Source organism: Sinocyclocheilus grahami, unplaced genomic scaffold, assembly GCF_001515645.1.
Source record: "Sinocyclocheilus grahami isolate Dianchi unplaced genomic scaffold, SAMN03320097.WGS_v1.1 scaffold139.1, whole genome shotgun sequence".
NCBI lineage: Eukaryota > Metazoa > Chordata > Actinopteri > Cypriniformes > Cyprinidae > Sinocyclocheilus > Sinocyclocheilus grahami.
The window spans coordinates 715,601-732,519 of NW_015505318.1; the positions used below are offsets into that span (position 1 = coordinate 715,601).

The following is a 16,919-nucleotide window of genomic DNA, read 5'->3' on the forward strand; positions in this document are numbered from 1 at the left end:
TAGCATTAAATGCAAAATCATAACTTTTTTTGCTTTCACATTTCATTATTGTTGCTACAAAGTAAAAGAACACACAGACACACTTTTTCTATTAAACAATGTGAGCTGTTCTAAAGAAAAATAAAGACAAGTTATACATCATGTAGAACCATGACAGCCCAAACTATCAGCAAACAAAGCAAAAGAAACCAACCAAAGGCTAACAGACATAATGCAATATTTTACTTTTCCCCCATAGTTCCAGAGTGATCCTGACGTGGGAGCTGAGAACATTCCACGCTTTATTTGCTTTAGAGGAATTAAAAGCCGTTACACCATGGCCATCCCCTACAAAATCTATGCAGAGGTGAAGGCAAATAAATTCTGTGGCTAGGGATGAAAACCCCTTTAAAACCTAAACAGCAGAAGTCCCATCATGACCAAGGATATGACTGATGTTGTGGGCTGGGCGATTAGACTGTTTATTTGAGTCTGAGGAAGTAGTGTTGGCAAGAGACAATAAAGGTGACATTGGCATAGAGGAGCCATCCGGAGGCATTGCTGTGGCAATTTCAGGGAACAAAGAGGTCAGGTTAAAGTTGGATAAATGAGGTGTGATGCCTGAAGAGTTTGCAATCGGCATTGGTGTAATATCTGTGAGAAGTGGGAAGCTAGCCTGCGCAAAACCTACAGGTCGAGGGGGAGAAAGAATAGAACCAAAGCGGTTGTTCAGTGGTGCACTGCGACTCTTGTCAGTGCTTGGACTTGAAAACATCTGGTTTGAGAAATACTGTAAAGGAATCTCACTTGGAAGGCTAGGACTACTGCCTGTAAATAAAGCAAAATAAATCGTATTTTCTGTTGTCATTTTCATCTTTTATGTTTGTATTTCCAGTAACTTACATTTGATGGCATACTGTTTGATCATGATCGGTTTCAATGCATATTTTTCCATTATTTTTAAGTCATACTTGGAAAAGTGCTAGTTTGATTTCCAATAAACTTACCTGAGCCACTTTTAACCAGCTGGTCTCATGGTCATGATCCTGATTAAATGGCTCAAGTGTCCAGGACCCTACAGTAAGTAGGAATTGACCATTTTTATTGTTTGTAAAAAGAGCTTCCCTGAGTAAGTAATAAATTTGAACAAAATCTTTGAAAGGTACTGACATCTGGTGGATTTAGCATGCTAAAACAAGCAATCTGGGAGAAAAAAGTACTTCATGCCCTCCGAATCAACAGGTCACAAAATTCAGTCAGAAATAAACATTTCAATTTAGATTAGATAGAAACTTTAATAACTTTAAAAAAATTTTTTTACAAATATCTACAGACCACAAATCCATTTTCATAAATAAGTGAAAGTTCTTCTGGAATATTCTTCAGGAGAAATATTTTACAGATGGAAAAATATTTTAAAACCTTTGAAAACCAACTGATACATTACAAAACAGCTCAGATATATCTACTGTAGCATTAAATGCAAAATCATAACTTTTTTTGCTTTCACATTTCATTATTGTTGCTACAAAGTAAAAGAACACACAGACACACTTTTTCTATTAAACAATGTGAGCTGTTCTAAAGAAAAATAAAGACAAGTTATACATCATGTAGAACCATGACAGCCCAAACTATCAGCAAACAAAGCAAAAGAAACCAACCAAAGGCTAACAGACATAATGCAATATTTTACTTTTCCCCCATAGTTCCAGAGTGATCCTGACGTGGGAGCTGAGAACATTCCACGCTTTATTTGCTTTAGAGGAATTAAAAGCCGTTACACCATGGCCATCCCCTACAAAATCTATGCAGAGGTGAAGGCAAATAAATTCTGTGGCTAGGGATGAAAACCCCTTTAAAACCTAAACAGCAGAAGTCCCATCATGACCAAGGATATGACTGATGTTGTGGGCTGGGCGATTAGACTGTTTATTTGAGTCTGAGGAAGTAGTGTTGGCAAGAGACAATAAAGGTGACATTGGCATAGAGGAGCCATCCGGAGGCATTGCTGTGGCAATTTCAGGGAACAAAGAGGTCAGGTTAAAGTTGGATAAATGAGGTGTGATGCCTGAAGAGTTTGCAATCGGCATTGGTGTAATATCTGTGAGAAGTGGGAAGCTAGCCTGCGCAAAACCTACAGGTCGAGGGGGAGAAAGAATAGAACCGAAATGGTTGTTCAATGGTGCACTGCCACTCTTGTCAGTGCTTGGACTTGTAAACATCTGGTTTGAGAAATACTGTAAAGGAATCTCACTTGGAAGGCTAGGATGAGCTGCAGGGGAATATGAAGGATAAAATGAAGGTAAAGTGTTCTGAGGTTCCACAGGGAGGAGGGCTGGGGTGCGAGAGGCACTGGGCTGTGTGACTGGTGGGATGAAAGATGCATTGGCATTGATGGGAGGTGGTGGGTTCATTCCTCCTTTAGCAATGAAAGTAAAGCCAAAGTTCTGGGAGACATCAGACACGGCACAGCGATCGGACACTAAATTGTTGTCACTGCTGACCTGTGCACCATCTGCCATGAAACGCACAATGCTACTTCGTCTAGCTTCACTTCCCATTTGTGTACGGCCAAGGATCACTCCTCCACCTGATGGCAGGGGCAAAGAATTTTCTGGTTCAAAAGGATTTCCAGGTCTCAAGTTGCCTGACCGTGGTCGATCTCCTGGACGAATCTTTGTGCTTTGTAGATCTGGTCCAATATGATGGGGGCGTTGACTAACAGAGAGTGACCTGGTTGAGCCTTGAGTACGTCTTGTGTCTGAACTGCTGTGTGGTGTTGGGGGATGGGGTGGACCTGTTCTCACAGGTGGACCATGCAAATTTGCACTGACCTGAGAAATATGTCCTTTGTTGTTGTCCCCTAGACGTATGGAAGCAGCTTTCTGTCCAGGGTGTAAATTAGGACTTGAAGATTTAGCCTGAAGTTCTCCAGCAGCGGTCCCAGGAATGCAGTTGTATTCTATACTCCCTGGGGTACAGCCCTGGGCTGCCCTTTGGTGCCCACTTTGTTCAGGGATATGAGGTGCCAAAAGGCTTTGCATAAAGCTCTGGTGGCATCCCTCCTGTTCTCTTGTCAATCCTGCTCCATTGTGCACACCTTGAGCAACAGGATGCGGACCTGAGTATGTTCCACGTGAACGCCCATCCCCTGTAGGCCCTGCACCCATTCTAAATCCTGTTTGTGGCTGAGGACCTCTCTGGATTTGAGGTACAGACTTGCTGGACATGTCACCACTTCGAGACACTTGCACTTCAAAGTTACTTAGCTGATGCCCACTAACCAGAGCCTTGAAAGGTCCACAATCTGGTATTCTTTGGGTGTCTGTGTTATTAGCATGGTCAGGTGGTAACCTGCTCTGAGAATTATGAGTAATGTTACCTTTACCACGTGATGAATCTACATAGCCTCGCAATTCTGACTGGTCCTGTGCATTGCTTCGAGGTGCTTGCAGGTGCACACCCATACGTTGTTCACCAGTAGCAGGGGTCTTGCCTATCAGAGCCTCTGCGGAGTAGCTAGAGAGACGGTGGCGCTCCTGGCGTGATGAAGAGCAAGCAAGATCCGAAGAACGTGAAACAGAATTACTAGCCTGAGAGGTCATCTGCTGCTGTTCCATTGAACGAGACCCCATTAGTCTTTGCATAGCCCCATGATCTTGTCCAGATGGGCGTTCTGGCTGACCCAAGTGATTGTTTTGATGTGCCCTCTGACCTGCCTGTTGGGCCTCACAGTTTTTGTCCTGTCTAGCCCCAAAGTACTGCTGTTGCTGAATCTGCTGCTGAAGATGCTGATGACGTGAATGTGAATTCTGTGGTGGCATCTGTTGCTGTTGTTGGTGTGACTGTTGCTGCGGTTGAATCTGTTGTGCTTTTTGCTGCTGTTGCTGTGATTGCTGCTGTTGATGGTGCTGTTGTTGCTGATGTTGTTGGGATTGTTGTGGATGCTGCTGTTGCTGTTGTTGGTGTTGCTGAGGATGCTGCTGTTGCTGATGCTGCACGCCACTCTTTTCCAAATGATGTTGCTTCTGCAAACCAACATTTGGTCCAGACTGCCCACCACGTACTACTCCTCTCTTTTTTTGCACATGCTGGTCTTGCAGCAGGTTTCTCTGATGAATAATGTGGATCTGAGATTCTGGTTGTGTCAGGTGATGGTGAAGTTGGTAAAGGTGTCTTTGTTCTTGTTGTTGTTGATGTTTGAGGTAGGGGTTTCCAACTAAGTTCTGCCCAGATTGCGGTGCATTATGTTGTGTGTGTCCTTGCTGCAGGTGCACCACACTTGGCTGAGTTTGTTCATGTGTTGGAACTTGAGTAGAGCAGTGTCCATCAGTAGGGCGGAGCACAGTGCTCATGAAAGTATTACCAGAAAACAGAGCCCCAACACCATCAGAGTGATTTCTTGGCATAACTGCAGAAGTACTTGAGGGCATCTGACCAACCATCATTTGCACGTGATCTGCAGCCTTGATGTCCACTCTTGCAACATTCCCTGCTGGGCACAGTTTTGAACGCTTATTTGGAAGAATAAGGTCATCTTGGGCAGACCTTTTTGGAATATCCTTCTGATGGCGTTCAACCATTCCAATACCAACATGGGTCCGCATCAGAGCATTCTTTAAAGGTGCATATTCATTAGGTTGAGAACAGGTTGGGGGAACTTGTGAGGATGACTGAGTCACCATGACAGCAGCACCTCCTGACGACGAAGCAGAAACCTGCTGTGCAAGATTGGGTGATCCTGGATAAGGTTGGTTAGAGCTTGGTCTGATGAGGTTATTAACATTAAGGCTGGTGACAGCACTAGGCTGAGACTGTGAGTAAGCTATGCTCTGTGGAAGTCTGATGCCAGTAGTACTGCTGGCTAAAGGCTCAACTGGAGGAACTCGAGCAGAGACCTGAGATGAAGCTTCTGACACAGGTAAATCAGCCTGCTTTGTCAGTTTAACCTGCTGGTCAGTCACACTATTCTTGTTAGAAGGGACTGGCTGCATTTTTGGAAGGTCCCACCCTGTGGCAGCAGTACTTGTTGGGTTGTCAACACTGCATCCTGAAGTCCTCTTGCCTGGGCTGTCTTGTTCAAATATGGCTCTTGCAGCCATGGCTAATATTTCTGCCTGCTCAGAAGTGAAGGCAAATGCACCAAATGTACTTGAAGAGGCACTGATGTTGTTGCCTGCTGGAAGCAATGATGCAACAGAAAACCCTCTGCCACCTGAAATTCCTGCAAGAGGCGAATCAGTCTGTCTATTGGTTCCCAGTAGAGGATCAAAGGAATCATTTTCCAATGTACATACTTGTGGAGGGACTGTCACTTTTTGAACAAAAGCACCCATTTCTGTCACACCCTTTTCCGTGGCACCATCAGATTGTCCATCCTTGCCAGGTTGTGTGCTCATATTTGAATCAGGCATTTTGAAGTCTGCACAATTCCCTTGGTTACTGGATGTCATGGACATATTCATTGTGGATGGTCGTTTTAGGAACTTGAAAGGATCCGACATCCTAGAAGTTTCTGGAATCTGAACAGGTTGTGTTGACATAGAAGCATCTGAGCCAGGAGTTGAAGTTGAGGGCACAATAAATGATGTCTGATTTTGAGAAGAGTTGACTGACTCTTGTGTTTGTGAAATGGCCTGACTTGCCATGATGGAAACCATTGGCTCACCCTCTGTTGAATTAGCACTGACACCTAATTGTTGACTTGGTGTGGATATATCACTTGGAAATAGAGGCTGACAAAGGTCTGAATTAACAGATGTACCTTTTGAATTGCTTTGGGCAGAGCTTACAGTGATAAGAGGAGGGGAACTCTCTGTAAAACTGGGTCTTGAGTCTGTTGATCTCCTTTCACTACTGGTGCAAACATTACTGCTACTCACATTATTCTGCTCAGTAGTTTCCCTACAAAATGTCACACTGCATGAAGAGTTAACATGAACTTCTGATGAGGCAACTGACAAAGTTACAGCAGTATCCACAGAGCTACACTGTGACGAGAGGGCAATGCTAACCGCTGAACAATTAATCTGGGGACCAATATCTGGAGTAAAGATTTCTTTACTCAAGCTGCCACAATTTGTAGAAACAACCATGTTACCCTGAGTAGAACTTGCAGTACTGATACTACTAACTGTTACATTGTTATGCAAGTGGACATCATCTATAGATTTTGGTTTAGTCTTTGAAACTTCTCTACCAGCCAGTGTGTGCTTGGCAATGGATCCATTTACTGAAGGCATGACAGAACTGTCTGCTGATTTTTCACTGGAGGAACTGACACTAATGACTGCAGAACTACTGCATGTTGAACTAACACTGTTTGGGACAGGTCCTCTCTGCGTGTTAACATCATGAGTAACCGTATCTTTATTTGAAGAACTAACCGAATCAACACCTTTTGCTGCAGTGGATAACTCGGAACATGTATCATTTGCAACAAATGCCTTACTCTTGACAGCAATTTTACGCAAACTTCGCTTGGGTTTAGGTTCCTTTCGTTTCACCAATTTGGTTCTCCTAACTGAGTTTTGTCTGGTTAGATTTTCAGAAGTCCCACAACTTTTCTTTGGCAGAATTTTAACTGCACTGCCAGCAGCAGTTGAGGGTACAGGTACAGAGGAGGAAAGAACAGTGGATAACTCAGAACATGTATCATTTGCAACAAATGCCTTACTCTTGACAGCAATTTTACGCAAACTTCGCCTGGGTTTAGGTTCCTTTCGTTTCACCAATTTGGTTCTCCTAACTGAGTTTTGTCTGGTTTGATTTTCAGAAGTCCCACAACTTTTCTTTGGCAGAATTTTAACTGCACTGCCAGCAGCAGTTGAGGGTACAGGTACAGAGGAGGAAAGAACAGTTTCAGTAGAAGTGCTGACTTCTGAACCACATGTCGGAAGAGGTTGCACAGTAGTGTATGAAGGTGGAGCAATGGAGTATATCTGAACATTGCTTTGACTTGAGACCTTTGAAATGCTTTGACTAAGACTAGTTAGAGCACCTAAACAATTCATGGCAACATTGGAGGTGGGTTCCTCACAGGTGGGCTGAAGTATCTGAGTTACACTTTGACCAGATTGAGAGTTTCCCTTATCTGGTGGCTGCAGAACATAAACTTGTCCATTCACAGTGATAGTCTGAGGTGCTTGTGCTTGCAATTGGGTTGAGGGCCGTGGAAGAATATGTACCAACTGCTTTGTACCAGCTGCCTGCATGCTAGCTGTACAGGTAGTGTTTGAAATGGTCATTTGACTTGATAACGTTGGGGTTGCAGTTGACACAATGGCAGTGTGATGACTCTGTGGCGCAGGGGTCAAAGTTGGTGCCTGAATTATGACAATGTGCTGGCAGGGTGTCTGACTAGTGACATCCTCTCTGAGAACCTGTGGTGCTGGACATGAGCCTCCCTGTTGCAGAATAACAACATGTGAGTTACTTGGAGGAGAGGAGGTCACAGCAACTGGTGTTTCCTCAGAATTCACCTGCAATAACTGCATTGTCTGTAACACTGGCAGTGTGGCAGCTTGTGGTTGAGGCACAAGGGCAGGCTGAGTTGGTGGATTTATGATTGGCTGAGCTTGAGGCACCACACTGAGATGCAGTTGAGGCACAACGGCAGAATGGGCTTGGGGCACCACTGTAGGTTGAGAATGAGGCTGGCATGGCAGAGCAGGCTGAACTGGAGTTTTAGGTTGTAGGGTGGGGTTGCAGGTGGTCATCAGAGCAGAGTTGAGTTGAGGTTTTGGTAATAATGCAGGCTGAGCCCAAACAGATGATTGTGGATGGGTCAACTGCGCTGTCTGTGTTTCAACAGGCTGATGGACCACTACGGCTTGGGATACAATGGCTGGCACTGATAGAATTGAAGACTGTTGTGGTACTGCTCTCTGAGGGCATGGCACAACTGCTGAATATATCTGAGGAGGTCTTGGCCCAGATGGCTGAACAGGAATGCATGTTGGTGTTGGGGCTTGCAGTTGCACAGGCGCCTGTGGTTGCAAATGGATAGAAGCGGGCTCCTCAATGTGTTTTGTCCCAGTTGAACATACAGAAAGTTGCTGAGGATTATATGAAATGCTGGCACCGTCTGTGACAAGTGCCTGAGACACAGGTTGCACTGTATTTCCTGCAAGCTGTAGTGTTGTCCATGTAGTCTGAGTGCTACTAGTTGCACTGGTTCTAAGAAGGGTAGAGCTTGCTGGTAATATAGTGCTAACAGACTGAATTTCAGTGGATGGAGCAACAGGAACCACTGAGTTACTGATCACAACTTGAGGCAGTGAAGACAGGCTAAGCATATGCTGAAGTCTGAGGGGGGTGGTCGGACAGGTAACAGAAGTGAGACTGGGGATTGGGTTATCTGGTTGAAGTTGTGGAGAGACTGGGGTGCTGACAACAGGCTGGGGACATACACCTTGAAGAGTAATATAATTCATAGGAGGGTTTAATCTTGGAGTAGCAGGTTCCAGTGGAGAATATTGTTCCAAGACTGTAAGACATGGCTTTGACACAGCAGGAATAAGATTTGCTACAGGTATGTGGGAAGATGCAGAGGAGACTACAACATTATTTACTGGTGCTCCGTTCGTAATACCTACAGATGGGCCTGTACCCAATGCTATATCATATGCAGGTTGGACTGTTACAGCATTTGCTGGTTGTATATCAAGATGAGAAACTGGATTTGGTGAAACTGAGACTTTGTTTGTAGGACAGGAACTGTTGCCATTGGAGTAGACAATTATTCCCTTTGACATCAAGTGAGTTGGAGTGACTTTGGCTACTTTTGCACAGCGCTGCTTCCCTTTCCAGTGTATAGTGGGGTCATCCAGGAAATTGATGCCATTAGCTTTGAGGAGTTCAATATAATGAGCACTTTCCTTGCGCAGGTCTTCCAGCTGGTGCTGTAAGTGCTTTATCTCTTCTGCTGCAGAGACATATTTAACACAGAAGTCAAAATGAATGACTGCACATAAGCTTACAAAGAATGCATTGGCTGGCATTTAATTAAGTACTTATCTTAATAAAACCATGTCCCTATGGAAAATGTTCATGGATCACATGTAAATGCACAATTTATACAATTAACTGCTGTAATTAAGTCAAGGCTCACCTTGGACTTTGTCTCCTCCATTAAGCAGCATTTCATCATTTTGTCGCTTTAGCTCAGTGATGTAACGAAAAGCCTCTCCCAGAATCATATTTTTACTCTATAAGAAAAGTCAAAATATTACAAAGTGAGAACTGTAGAAACAATAAAAAAAACAGCACTTTTAAAACTGTGCTTGGTTTCTAGTTCTATTACACATTTACCTGTTTCAAGGCCTGAGAGCAAGGCAAAAGTTCTCCAATCCGATTTATACCAGCATTGATTTTCTCTTTACGATGTCTCTCCACTGATGTATAAGAAAAATAAGAAACAACATACAAAATATTACTTATAAAAAATATTCATTTAATATTAAAATGAGATTAAAAACAGTTAGACTAATTTTTACCATTGCTTTCTCACCTGCATTATGGATCTCCTTGTTTTTCTTCCGCCTAACATTTCACAGAAAATTATTAAATGATAAACAACTTGAGCTCATAAATAAAAAATAACAGTAAACATCAGAACACTACTACCTAGCTAATTAAAGTGCATTCTTACTCATAATTTTAAACGTATATACACATATTTAAAGCAAAGATTTTAAAAATGTAATACTTTCCTGAGAGTCAATTCGTTAACATTAATGCATTAGGTATGATGATCTAACAATAAACAGCAATTTTTATAAGTATATTTATTCAAGTATAAGTTCATTTGTACATTTGTTCATTGTCATGTTCTTTCATAATGCATTTACTAACATACATTTATACAACAATAACTTTGAATAATAAATGTTATAAAGTTTAGTTTATTGTTACCTATTGCATTTACTGCATTAAAATAATTCAATTACAGAATATTAAAATACAGAACCTTATTTTTAAGTGTCAGCCATAAAAAAAAAAAAAAACTGTAAAGTTTATAAAGGAATAATTCACTGGGTTCAATCAGAACTGCCATGACATTCAATATACACTTTAAGCAGGAACTGATCAGTACCGTGACGGTTTTGGGTTATTTGTTTGATTCTGTACTATCTCCGGCATCCTGGCACACTTTACAGCCTGTTAATACCAAAACACATTAGCAAAATCTTATTTGAAAAGAATGCAACTCAAAATATATGTAAGGGGATATGTTGTGGTTGGGGGTAAACGCAAAATTACCTTCCAGCACCAAGCATGCAGCTATCATGTGTGTGAGCTCAACAATGTTGGAGACCATAGATCCATGCACAATAAAAAAACTGCAAAAGAAAAAGGGAAATAATTGCAGATTGACATATATGACATAATTTTACATCAAAGATTATCACAGGAATGTGAGACAATGTTATTGTCTGCTTGTCTTCTATATTCTGCACAGATTGTCACTGACACTGTGCTTTGACTTGAAGGAAGCCTTGAAGATTAAATGAGATGGACATTGTATTTACTTGCAAGTCCTCAAAACAATAACTAGGAATCAAACTATAAAGTCAGGGGTTAGCAACACAAACTAAATACAGATTGCACCTAACTGAGCTTGTTTAATAAATCTAAATTCCTATGCATGTAAATACAGTACTAGAAAGCCAATTTGACTCTTCTGTCACCACTAACATGTAAAGCTCTTTAACACTGAACTGGCTAACAGACTTAGCTTTTTAGCTTTGAAACCTAGATTATATCTGTGTTGAGCTCTGAGCCTGAATAGAGAAAATAAATACAACACAGACTGAGGAGAACAAAGATGACTGTACACATATTAACGTACAACTCTTCAGTTGCATGCTTTTGTATGCCCTTAAGGTACAAAGATGGCTTGAGTGGTTAACTGGCAGTGAGCTAACAAGACAGCTAACACATTACCATGGTTTACGATTACTAACTGCATCGCTTATCTTTAACACAACATGTCAGCAGGTCTGTCACTTAAGAAGGACCTACCGACTGCTTGTCCATCCTTTGAGCTGATGATATCCCCGTCAAAACTTTGTTGATCCTGAACAATTTACTCCAGCTCTGACCTAGCATAAAACTGCCAGTCACAAAACAGAGGCGGGATTTCCGTTCTGTCCAATCACAGCGAAGACGAATGCGATTGTATCCAATCAGATCACGAAACCGTGCTGAAGGGGCGTTATCGTTGATGAGGACATCGGAAAACACACACAACGCAGGAGACGTGAATGTTTGTTGTTAGTGGTGTCGTTTTGTGGACTTTGTAACCTCTTAAAATAAAATGAAAAAATGTAATCTTAAAAAAAAAACTCAAAATAATATTTTAAATTACAAATTTCTATTAAAAAGTTTATATTAAACACTGAATACAGGATAACATTAATGTTCACAAAATAATGAAAAACGAAAAATTATGCAAATAGTAATTTTTATTTAGAGGTTTAAAAGTCATACAATATAGAGCTCCAGAAAAAGATAAAATTTTCCAAAGAAAGGAGGAACAAAAACATGCTTTTACTACAATGGAGAGGGCATGTCTCCTCTGGCATGCACTGAGTCAGGGCTTTTCCTGGAATCTGGTTCTGTAAGTCCTATAAAATAACTTGTAGAACTAACCTGTAACACTCCCACATTGTGTATGGAAAATAGGTGGTGGTCAGTGAACATCACTGAAATGTAACTGTTGTATTTTGGGAGGATTTATTTCTGCTGCGGTAACAAATGAGAAGCTAGGATTCAAATGTAGAAACACTCAGGCAGGTAATGGTGAGGGGAAAATGAAACGTTCACATCAAAAACACTAAACTCTAACTTCAGTCTCGGTGGACTAAAAAATTATTAGAGAACCACATTCACTGTAAACAATGCAACCGTCAAGGCCCATAAAAAGCCATTCCTGTTTGTTATCTGAAGCCTTCCTTACCATCTCACCAGCAGCATTACTGCAAACCCTAGAAAAAGCCCAGACTCAATCCACAAATAAAACACACACAAAAAAAAAAAGATGGGGATTTTAAATAATGGGCTGAAAAACAAAACATTCACAAACAAGTGGAGTTTACTCCCCTTAACCTCCCCCTTACTAAAACAGTTGTACCACTCTCTTGTTCGAGGGGGCTCTACGCTCCATTTCTTCACTGGTTTAGCCTCAACTCAGACTGAGGCGGCTGACATCACAAGGAGACATTGCATCACATGCAACCCTCCAACATTGCATATTCCCTGTATGGTGAAGCAGGAGGTCTCAGCCACCAGTAGATTCCCTTGCTGTGTGTCCGAGGGCTCAGATGGCGGGATGATGGACTTCTGCGGATCCCACATGCCCCTAAGACGATTCAAACGATCACTCCAAGGTTGCCAGCTGGGGCGCATAGAGTCATATTTGAAAAGACTTTACCTCTTTATTTCTATTGTTTTGTCCGAGCAAAGCTATGTCCCCTTACCTTAAACAAATCTAAAACAAATGCGAACTGTATGCTTTGAAAACATAACCTTCACCATGTCAGATCAATAAGTCGTCAGCAGCTTTTTGGAGCACTTATGAATTCTGCTTGAAAACCTCCATGTAATTTCAACTCTCTAAATGATGAAACGAAAAAAAAAAAAAAAGGGGGGACTAAAGTTTTTGCACAATAAATGCAGCAAATAAATCATTGAATTTTCTGTCTAAAATGTCCTCTGAAGAAAGTGGTGAGTGTGTCAACCCTGGGGCATCTGTTACAGTTCCATTTGGGGGAAGAGACCAATCTGGTGTCACGCGTCGACCCCTAGTCGGCTTTCTGCAGCTCTCCTGCTGGGGGCGCACATGGGCTACGCAGGCTTTTCTGAAGAACGTGGGCATCTGCTGGCTCTATCCTCTTGTAATAGTTCTTTTTTGTCTCGATGATCTCAAAGCCAAATTTCTGGTAGAAGTCAATTGCAGACTCATTGCTGATCTGCACGTGACTGCGGAGACACGAAAGAGAAAGTACGTTACTTTAGCATAGAGAAGACTCCTTAGCAATTATTCAGGGATTCATTTTCTAGCAGAGACTTGCAATTATGTGGTTACTTGAGTTTCAACATTAAACATTATGTGAATGAGACACAGATGGAGGTTTCGCAACAAATAAAGCACAAGACTGTCTTCAGACTCACAGGTAAATGTTGTCAAAAGTGCCATCCTTCTCACAAATGTTCAACACATGGTTCAGCATTTTTGTTCCTTCAAACAAACATGGCAAGATAAATGTCAGTAACGGGAAAAAGTGCAAATAACAAAATTCAAACATCACTGCTCTAGTGGATTATACAAATCTTCACATCAGGCATCACTCAAAGACAATAATCTGATTATGCAATCATGCATTCAATCCAAGGGAATCGGACCCCTTTTTACCCTTTGAAAAAAATGAGGACACACAAGTGCATAAAACACCCAGAGAAGTGATCTCACCTATGCCAAGTCTGCGGTAAGGTGCTAGGCAACCCAGGGTCATGATGTAGAGTCGCTTCTGGTTCTGAGAGTGATCCACTCTACAGCACACGGCACCAACTGCGATGTCGTTGAAATACGCTGTAAAAGGTTCAAATGGTTAGTAGGAATCTATTTATACAACTGTTCAAAGGTTTGGGTAGTCAAGTTTTTTAAGAAATTAATACTTTTAGTCAACAGGGATGCATTAAATTGATCAAAAGTGATAGTAAAGATATTTATAATGTTACAAAAAAAATCTAGTTTGTATGAATGCTATTCTTTAGAACTTTCTGGTGTCTTTGTCAAGAACGATTAACATTCATAATAATATGAAATGTTTCTGGAGAACCAAATTAGCATCTTATAATAATATCTGAAGGATCATGTGATATTGAAAACTGGAGTAATGGCTGCTGAAAATTCAGCTTTGCCATCAGAGGAATTAATTACATTTTTAAATATCAAAATAGAAAACAATTGTACTAATATTTTACAATATTACTCTGTTTGTTTAAACAAACACAGCCTTTCAAAATCATTAAAAAAAAAAAATCTTACCAACCAAAACTTTTGAACAACATTTAACATTTGACCAATATCAAAACTATCAACAGGAAGTCACAGTAGCTTTGTTTCTTACCTAGTTTGGCGAGCTCTCCTACTTCAAGGACATCTTTGTAGAACTTGTCGTTGTAGCTGACAGGGAAGATCACTTGGTTCAGACGCTTCAACTGTTTAATATTGTGGGGTGTAACGTCCCCCAACTCGATCCGGCTACTAGAACAAAAGCAGAATGATCAACTAGCTGTGCACAGATGCTACACATCACATCAGTAGAGCATAGTCTCAAATATAAAATAATATAAAATAAAATAACACTAATACAGCTTTACTAGTAGAGATGCACAATGTATTGGTACCATACCAGTTATCAGTCAATTGATATTAGATATATAGCAGATGTATGCATGTTTATCATTTTACCTATTTTAACATTAATTACCTTTCGCATCATGTAACGATCACTTTAAGTAATTTAATAACTGTAATTTTTTGAAAATCTGCAGTTTTTATACTATCACTATCAAACTTTATTCACTATCAAAATGTTATGCCTAAATTACATTTAAAGTAACTGATTTTTTAATATACAGAAAATAGTATAGAATATTAATATCAGCCAAAATATTTTTTTTGGCTTATTCTTTTCCCTTTTTTTTTTTTTTTTTTAAACACTGCATCTCTATTTACTTTCTAGTTGGTGACATCCAAATGGTGCACCATTGGGTGCATCTTGGGTCAACTTGACAGTAAACTAGCAGTGTGTAAAGTCGGTATTTATAGGAGGTCAGCATGCTGAAGCCCAATACCAGCACCAACACAACAGCTGCTGGTCATGTGCTCACCGCTGCCACTTAAACAACCAGTATGAGGTGACAGGAGAAAAACATGGACGCTAAATATGGTTTACAGGAGAATGGTCATTAATATTACAAAACAAAACCTTGTGATTCCCGATCATCAACTCTAAATGCATTGTTTTAAATGACAAGCTTGAGTGGAGATAAAGTCTCCCATTTTTGGGGTAAAAAAAATCATGACATTTCATGTAAATACTATCAAGCAGCCTTCTAGACATAAACTCAAGCTGTTAAAGCAATGGACCCCCAACCTTGCTCCTGGGGCCCCCTAAAAATACACATTTTAGAGAGTTCTCTAATCAAACACCCGATTCACAACAGAGACCTGTAATGGGTGTGTCAGATAAATGTGTACTTCTGGAGGCCCTCCAAGAACAGGGTTGGGTACCACTGTGGTAAAGATGTGAATTTTAAACCGAATTTAAAAATGGTGATGCTTAAGATAAAAGGTACTTGAAGAGAAACAGGCAACATGCCTTAATTTGATCTTTACGCATGGTCAAAGCAAATCGCTTCAGTGAGATTGCACTGTGACGCAACTGTGTCATTCATATTTATTACAATATATGTATTATTTCATACACCAAACTTGAAGTAAAAACCTTCATGGAGTGTCTTAAAACCCAATGGACTGTCATTTTCAGTCTGCTATGCGGCTAAGCTCACTCCATCACGTGTGTCACATCTTTCTGTTTTTACATCAAAATATTCACACATATTAAACCCAACAGAACAGCAATAAGCTTTAATGGCAAACTAACGGCCTCAGGATCCATGAGAGCTCATTTCAGAAAGATATAAGCGTGGCAGGCTAACCAAGATAGCAACTTCAAGACTGACTCAACATTTTCGGATTTAGATTCGACACACGATCCAGTTTGGCACGGATTTAAGTCGTGCCATTTTTACTGGCATATGGTTTAATCTGACGCTAGATTATACGAGGCTTTTTTTTCAGCGGAAAAAAAGAGATGGCAATGTCTAAAGGCTGGGTGTGAAAATGCGGCGCAAATGTCTCTCCTCCACATTAAGCGCGCAGAGAGCTAGCAGCTAGCATTAGACCAACTCCACTGCCCCCCTGCTGGAAAAAAGAGAGAATAGAGAGGGGAAAACTTTACTTGAGATGAAAAGACCCTTCGTAGTTGTTTACTCACCCTTTCATGTTGAAGAAAACACGTTTGTTGTGAGGGATACAGGGGCAGTTGGCGGTATTTGGCAGTCTAAAGGGGAATTTGGGCAGAGTTTGGCATGTGATCCCCTCCACATGTATGTTGCTAGCACACTAGCTAAGCAGTCCGCATTTGCCTCTGTGCTGTGGCCGGAGGTTGCCAGGTATTTTTGATTAAATCACCGCAATCAACTTAAATCAGATTGAGAACTTAATTAAACGATTTTATAGCTGTTTTGAAATAGAACTCATGTACTATAATATTTAATGTAATTTGTATTGATGTGAGCATGCATTCAATCTTTGGAAATGCTCTTACGATCTCACATAAATAAGTGGTCGATCGTTGATGAAACAGAGGATTTGGCAACGCTAGTTCTGGGAGGCTGCTTCTGTCAACCTTCACCACTGACAACAAGCAACAGGAAACAGAAAAACGGGAAATTACGTTAAAGTAATTTTATGCCTTGAAAAGTCCCGTCATATTCTATTAATCGAAATAAAACAATGCATGAATGCTTATAAAATTATTTATTTTTGTTTTATTTTATTCAAATAAAATTTTTATTATTATAAAAATAGATTTCCAAAGGTCTCTTCCTGTACACAATGTAATAAAATACATTAATATGTACTATAAAATGATTAAAAATGAATAAAATGTTAAATAATTAGTCAAATTATTTATCTCAAATTTCATTTAAACACAAGATTTTTTTTAGACTGTATTCAATTTTATGCAGTATAAAATATTAAATATATATATTTTTAAAATACTTATTTAAAATGCTTTTAAGATGTTTGACAGTTAGGTAACTATGCACTACACAGCTTCTTGTTGCAACTCTAAACT

The 16,919-nt window shown here is 40.4% G+C and overlaps 2 protein-coding genes across 3 annotated transcripts; both read right to left on the reverse strand.

The window, feature by feature from the left end:
- Window positions 1-1,769: 1,769 nt before the first annotated feature.
- Window positions 1,770-11,108, reverse strand: LOC107591233 (basic helix-loop-helix domain-containing protein USF3-like). Its single transcript, XM_016280332.1, has 8 exons — window positions 11,008-11,108; window positions 10,246-10,325; window positions 10,079-10,143; window positions 9,494-9,525; window positions 9,295-9,377; window positions 9,095-9,191; window positions 6,654-8,908; window positions 1,770-6,428 (listed from the first exon to the last, which is right to left on the reverse strand). The coding sequence occupies exons 3-8, from the start codon at window positions 10,123-10,125 to the stop codon at window positions 1,845-1,847; spliced, it is 7,098 nt and encodes a 2,365-aa protein (XP_016135818.1). The 5' UTR covers window positions 10,126-10,143; window positions 10,246-10,325; window positions 11,008-11,108; the 3' UTR covers window positions 1,770-1,844.
- Window positions 11,109-11,435: 327 nt separating this feature from the next.
- LOC107591234 (N-alpha-acetyltransferase 50) lies at window positions 11,436-16,275 on the reverse strand. 2 transcript variants are annotated; one of them, XM_016280334.1, is made up of 5 exons: window positions 16,053-16,275; window positions 14,118-14,251; window positions 13,457-13,576; window positions 13,159-13,225; window positions 11,436-12,966 (listed from the first exon to the last, which is right to left on the reverse strand). In XM_016280334.1, exons 1-5 carry the CDS (start codon window positions 16,058-16,060, stop codon window positions 12,789-12,791), a joined length of 507 nt encoding a protein of 168 aa, XP_016135820.1. In that variant the 5' UTR covers window positions 16,061-16,275; the 3' UTR covers window positions 11,436-12,788. The 2 variants fall into 2 exon arrangements, with proteins under 2 accessions (XP_016135820.1, XP_016135819.1); XM_016280333.1 differs by having other exon boundaries at window positions 14,118-14,254; window positions 16,053-16,268.
- Between the last annotated feature and the right edge of the window lie 644 nt (window positions 16,276-16,919).

Coding starts and splice junctions, on each gene's coding strand:
- LOC107591233 (XM_016280332.1), bottom strand. CDS start 10,125: ATGCCGGAGATAGTACAGAATCAAACAAATAACCCAAAACCGTCACG. Junction 9,526..10,078: donor AATAACCCAAAACCGTCACG/GTACTGATCAGT, acceptor GTGAAATGTTAG/GCGGAAGAAAAACAAGGAGA. Junction 9,192..9,294: donor GCTCTCAGGCCTTGAAACAG/GTAAATGTGTAA, acceptor CTTTTCTTATAG/AGTAAAAATATGATTCTGGG.
- LOC107591234 (XM_016280333.1), bottom strand. Junction 13,226..13,456: donor TTACCGCAGACTTGGCATAG/GTGAGATCACTT, acceptor GTTTGTTTGAAG/GAACAAAAATGCTGAACCAT. Junction 12,967..13,158: donor ACTTTTGACAACATTTACCT/GTGAGTCTGAAG, acceptor GTGTCTCCGCAG/TCACGTGCAGATCAGCAATG.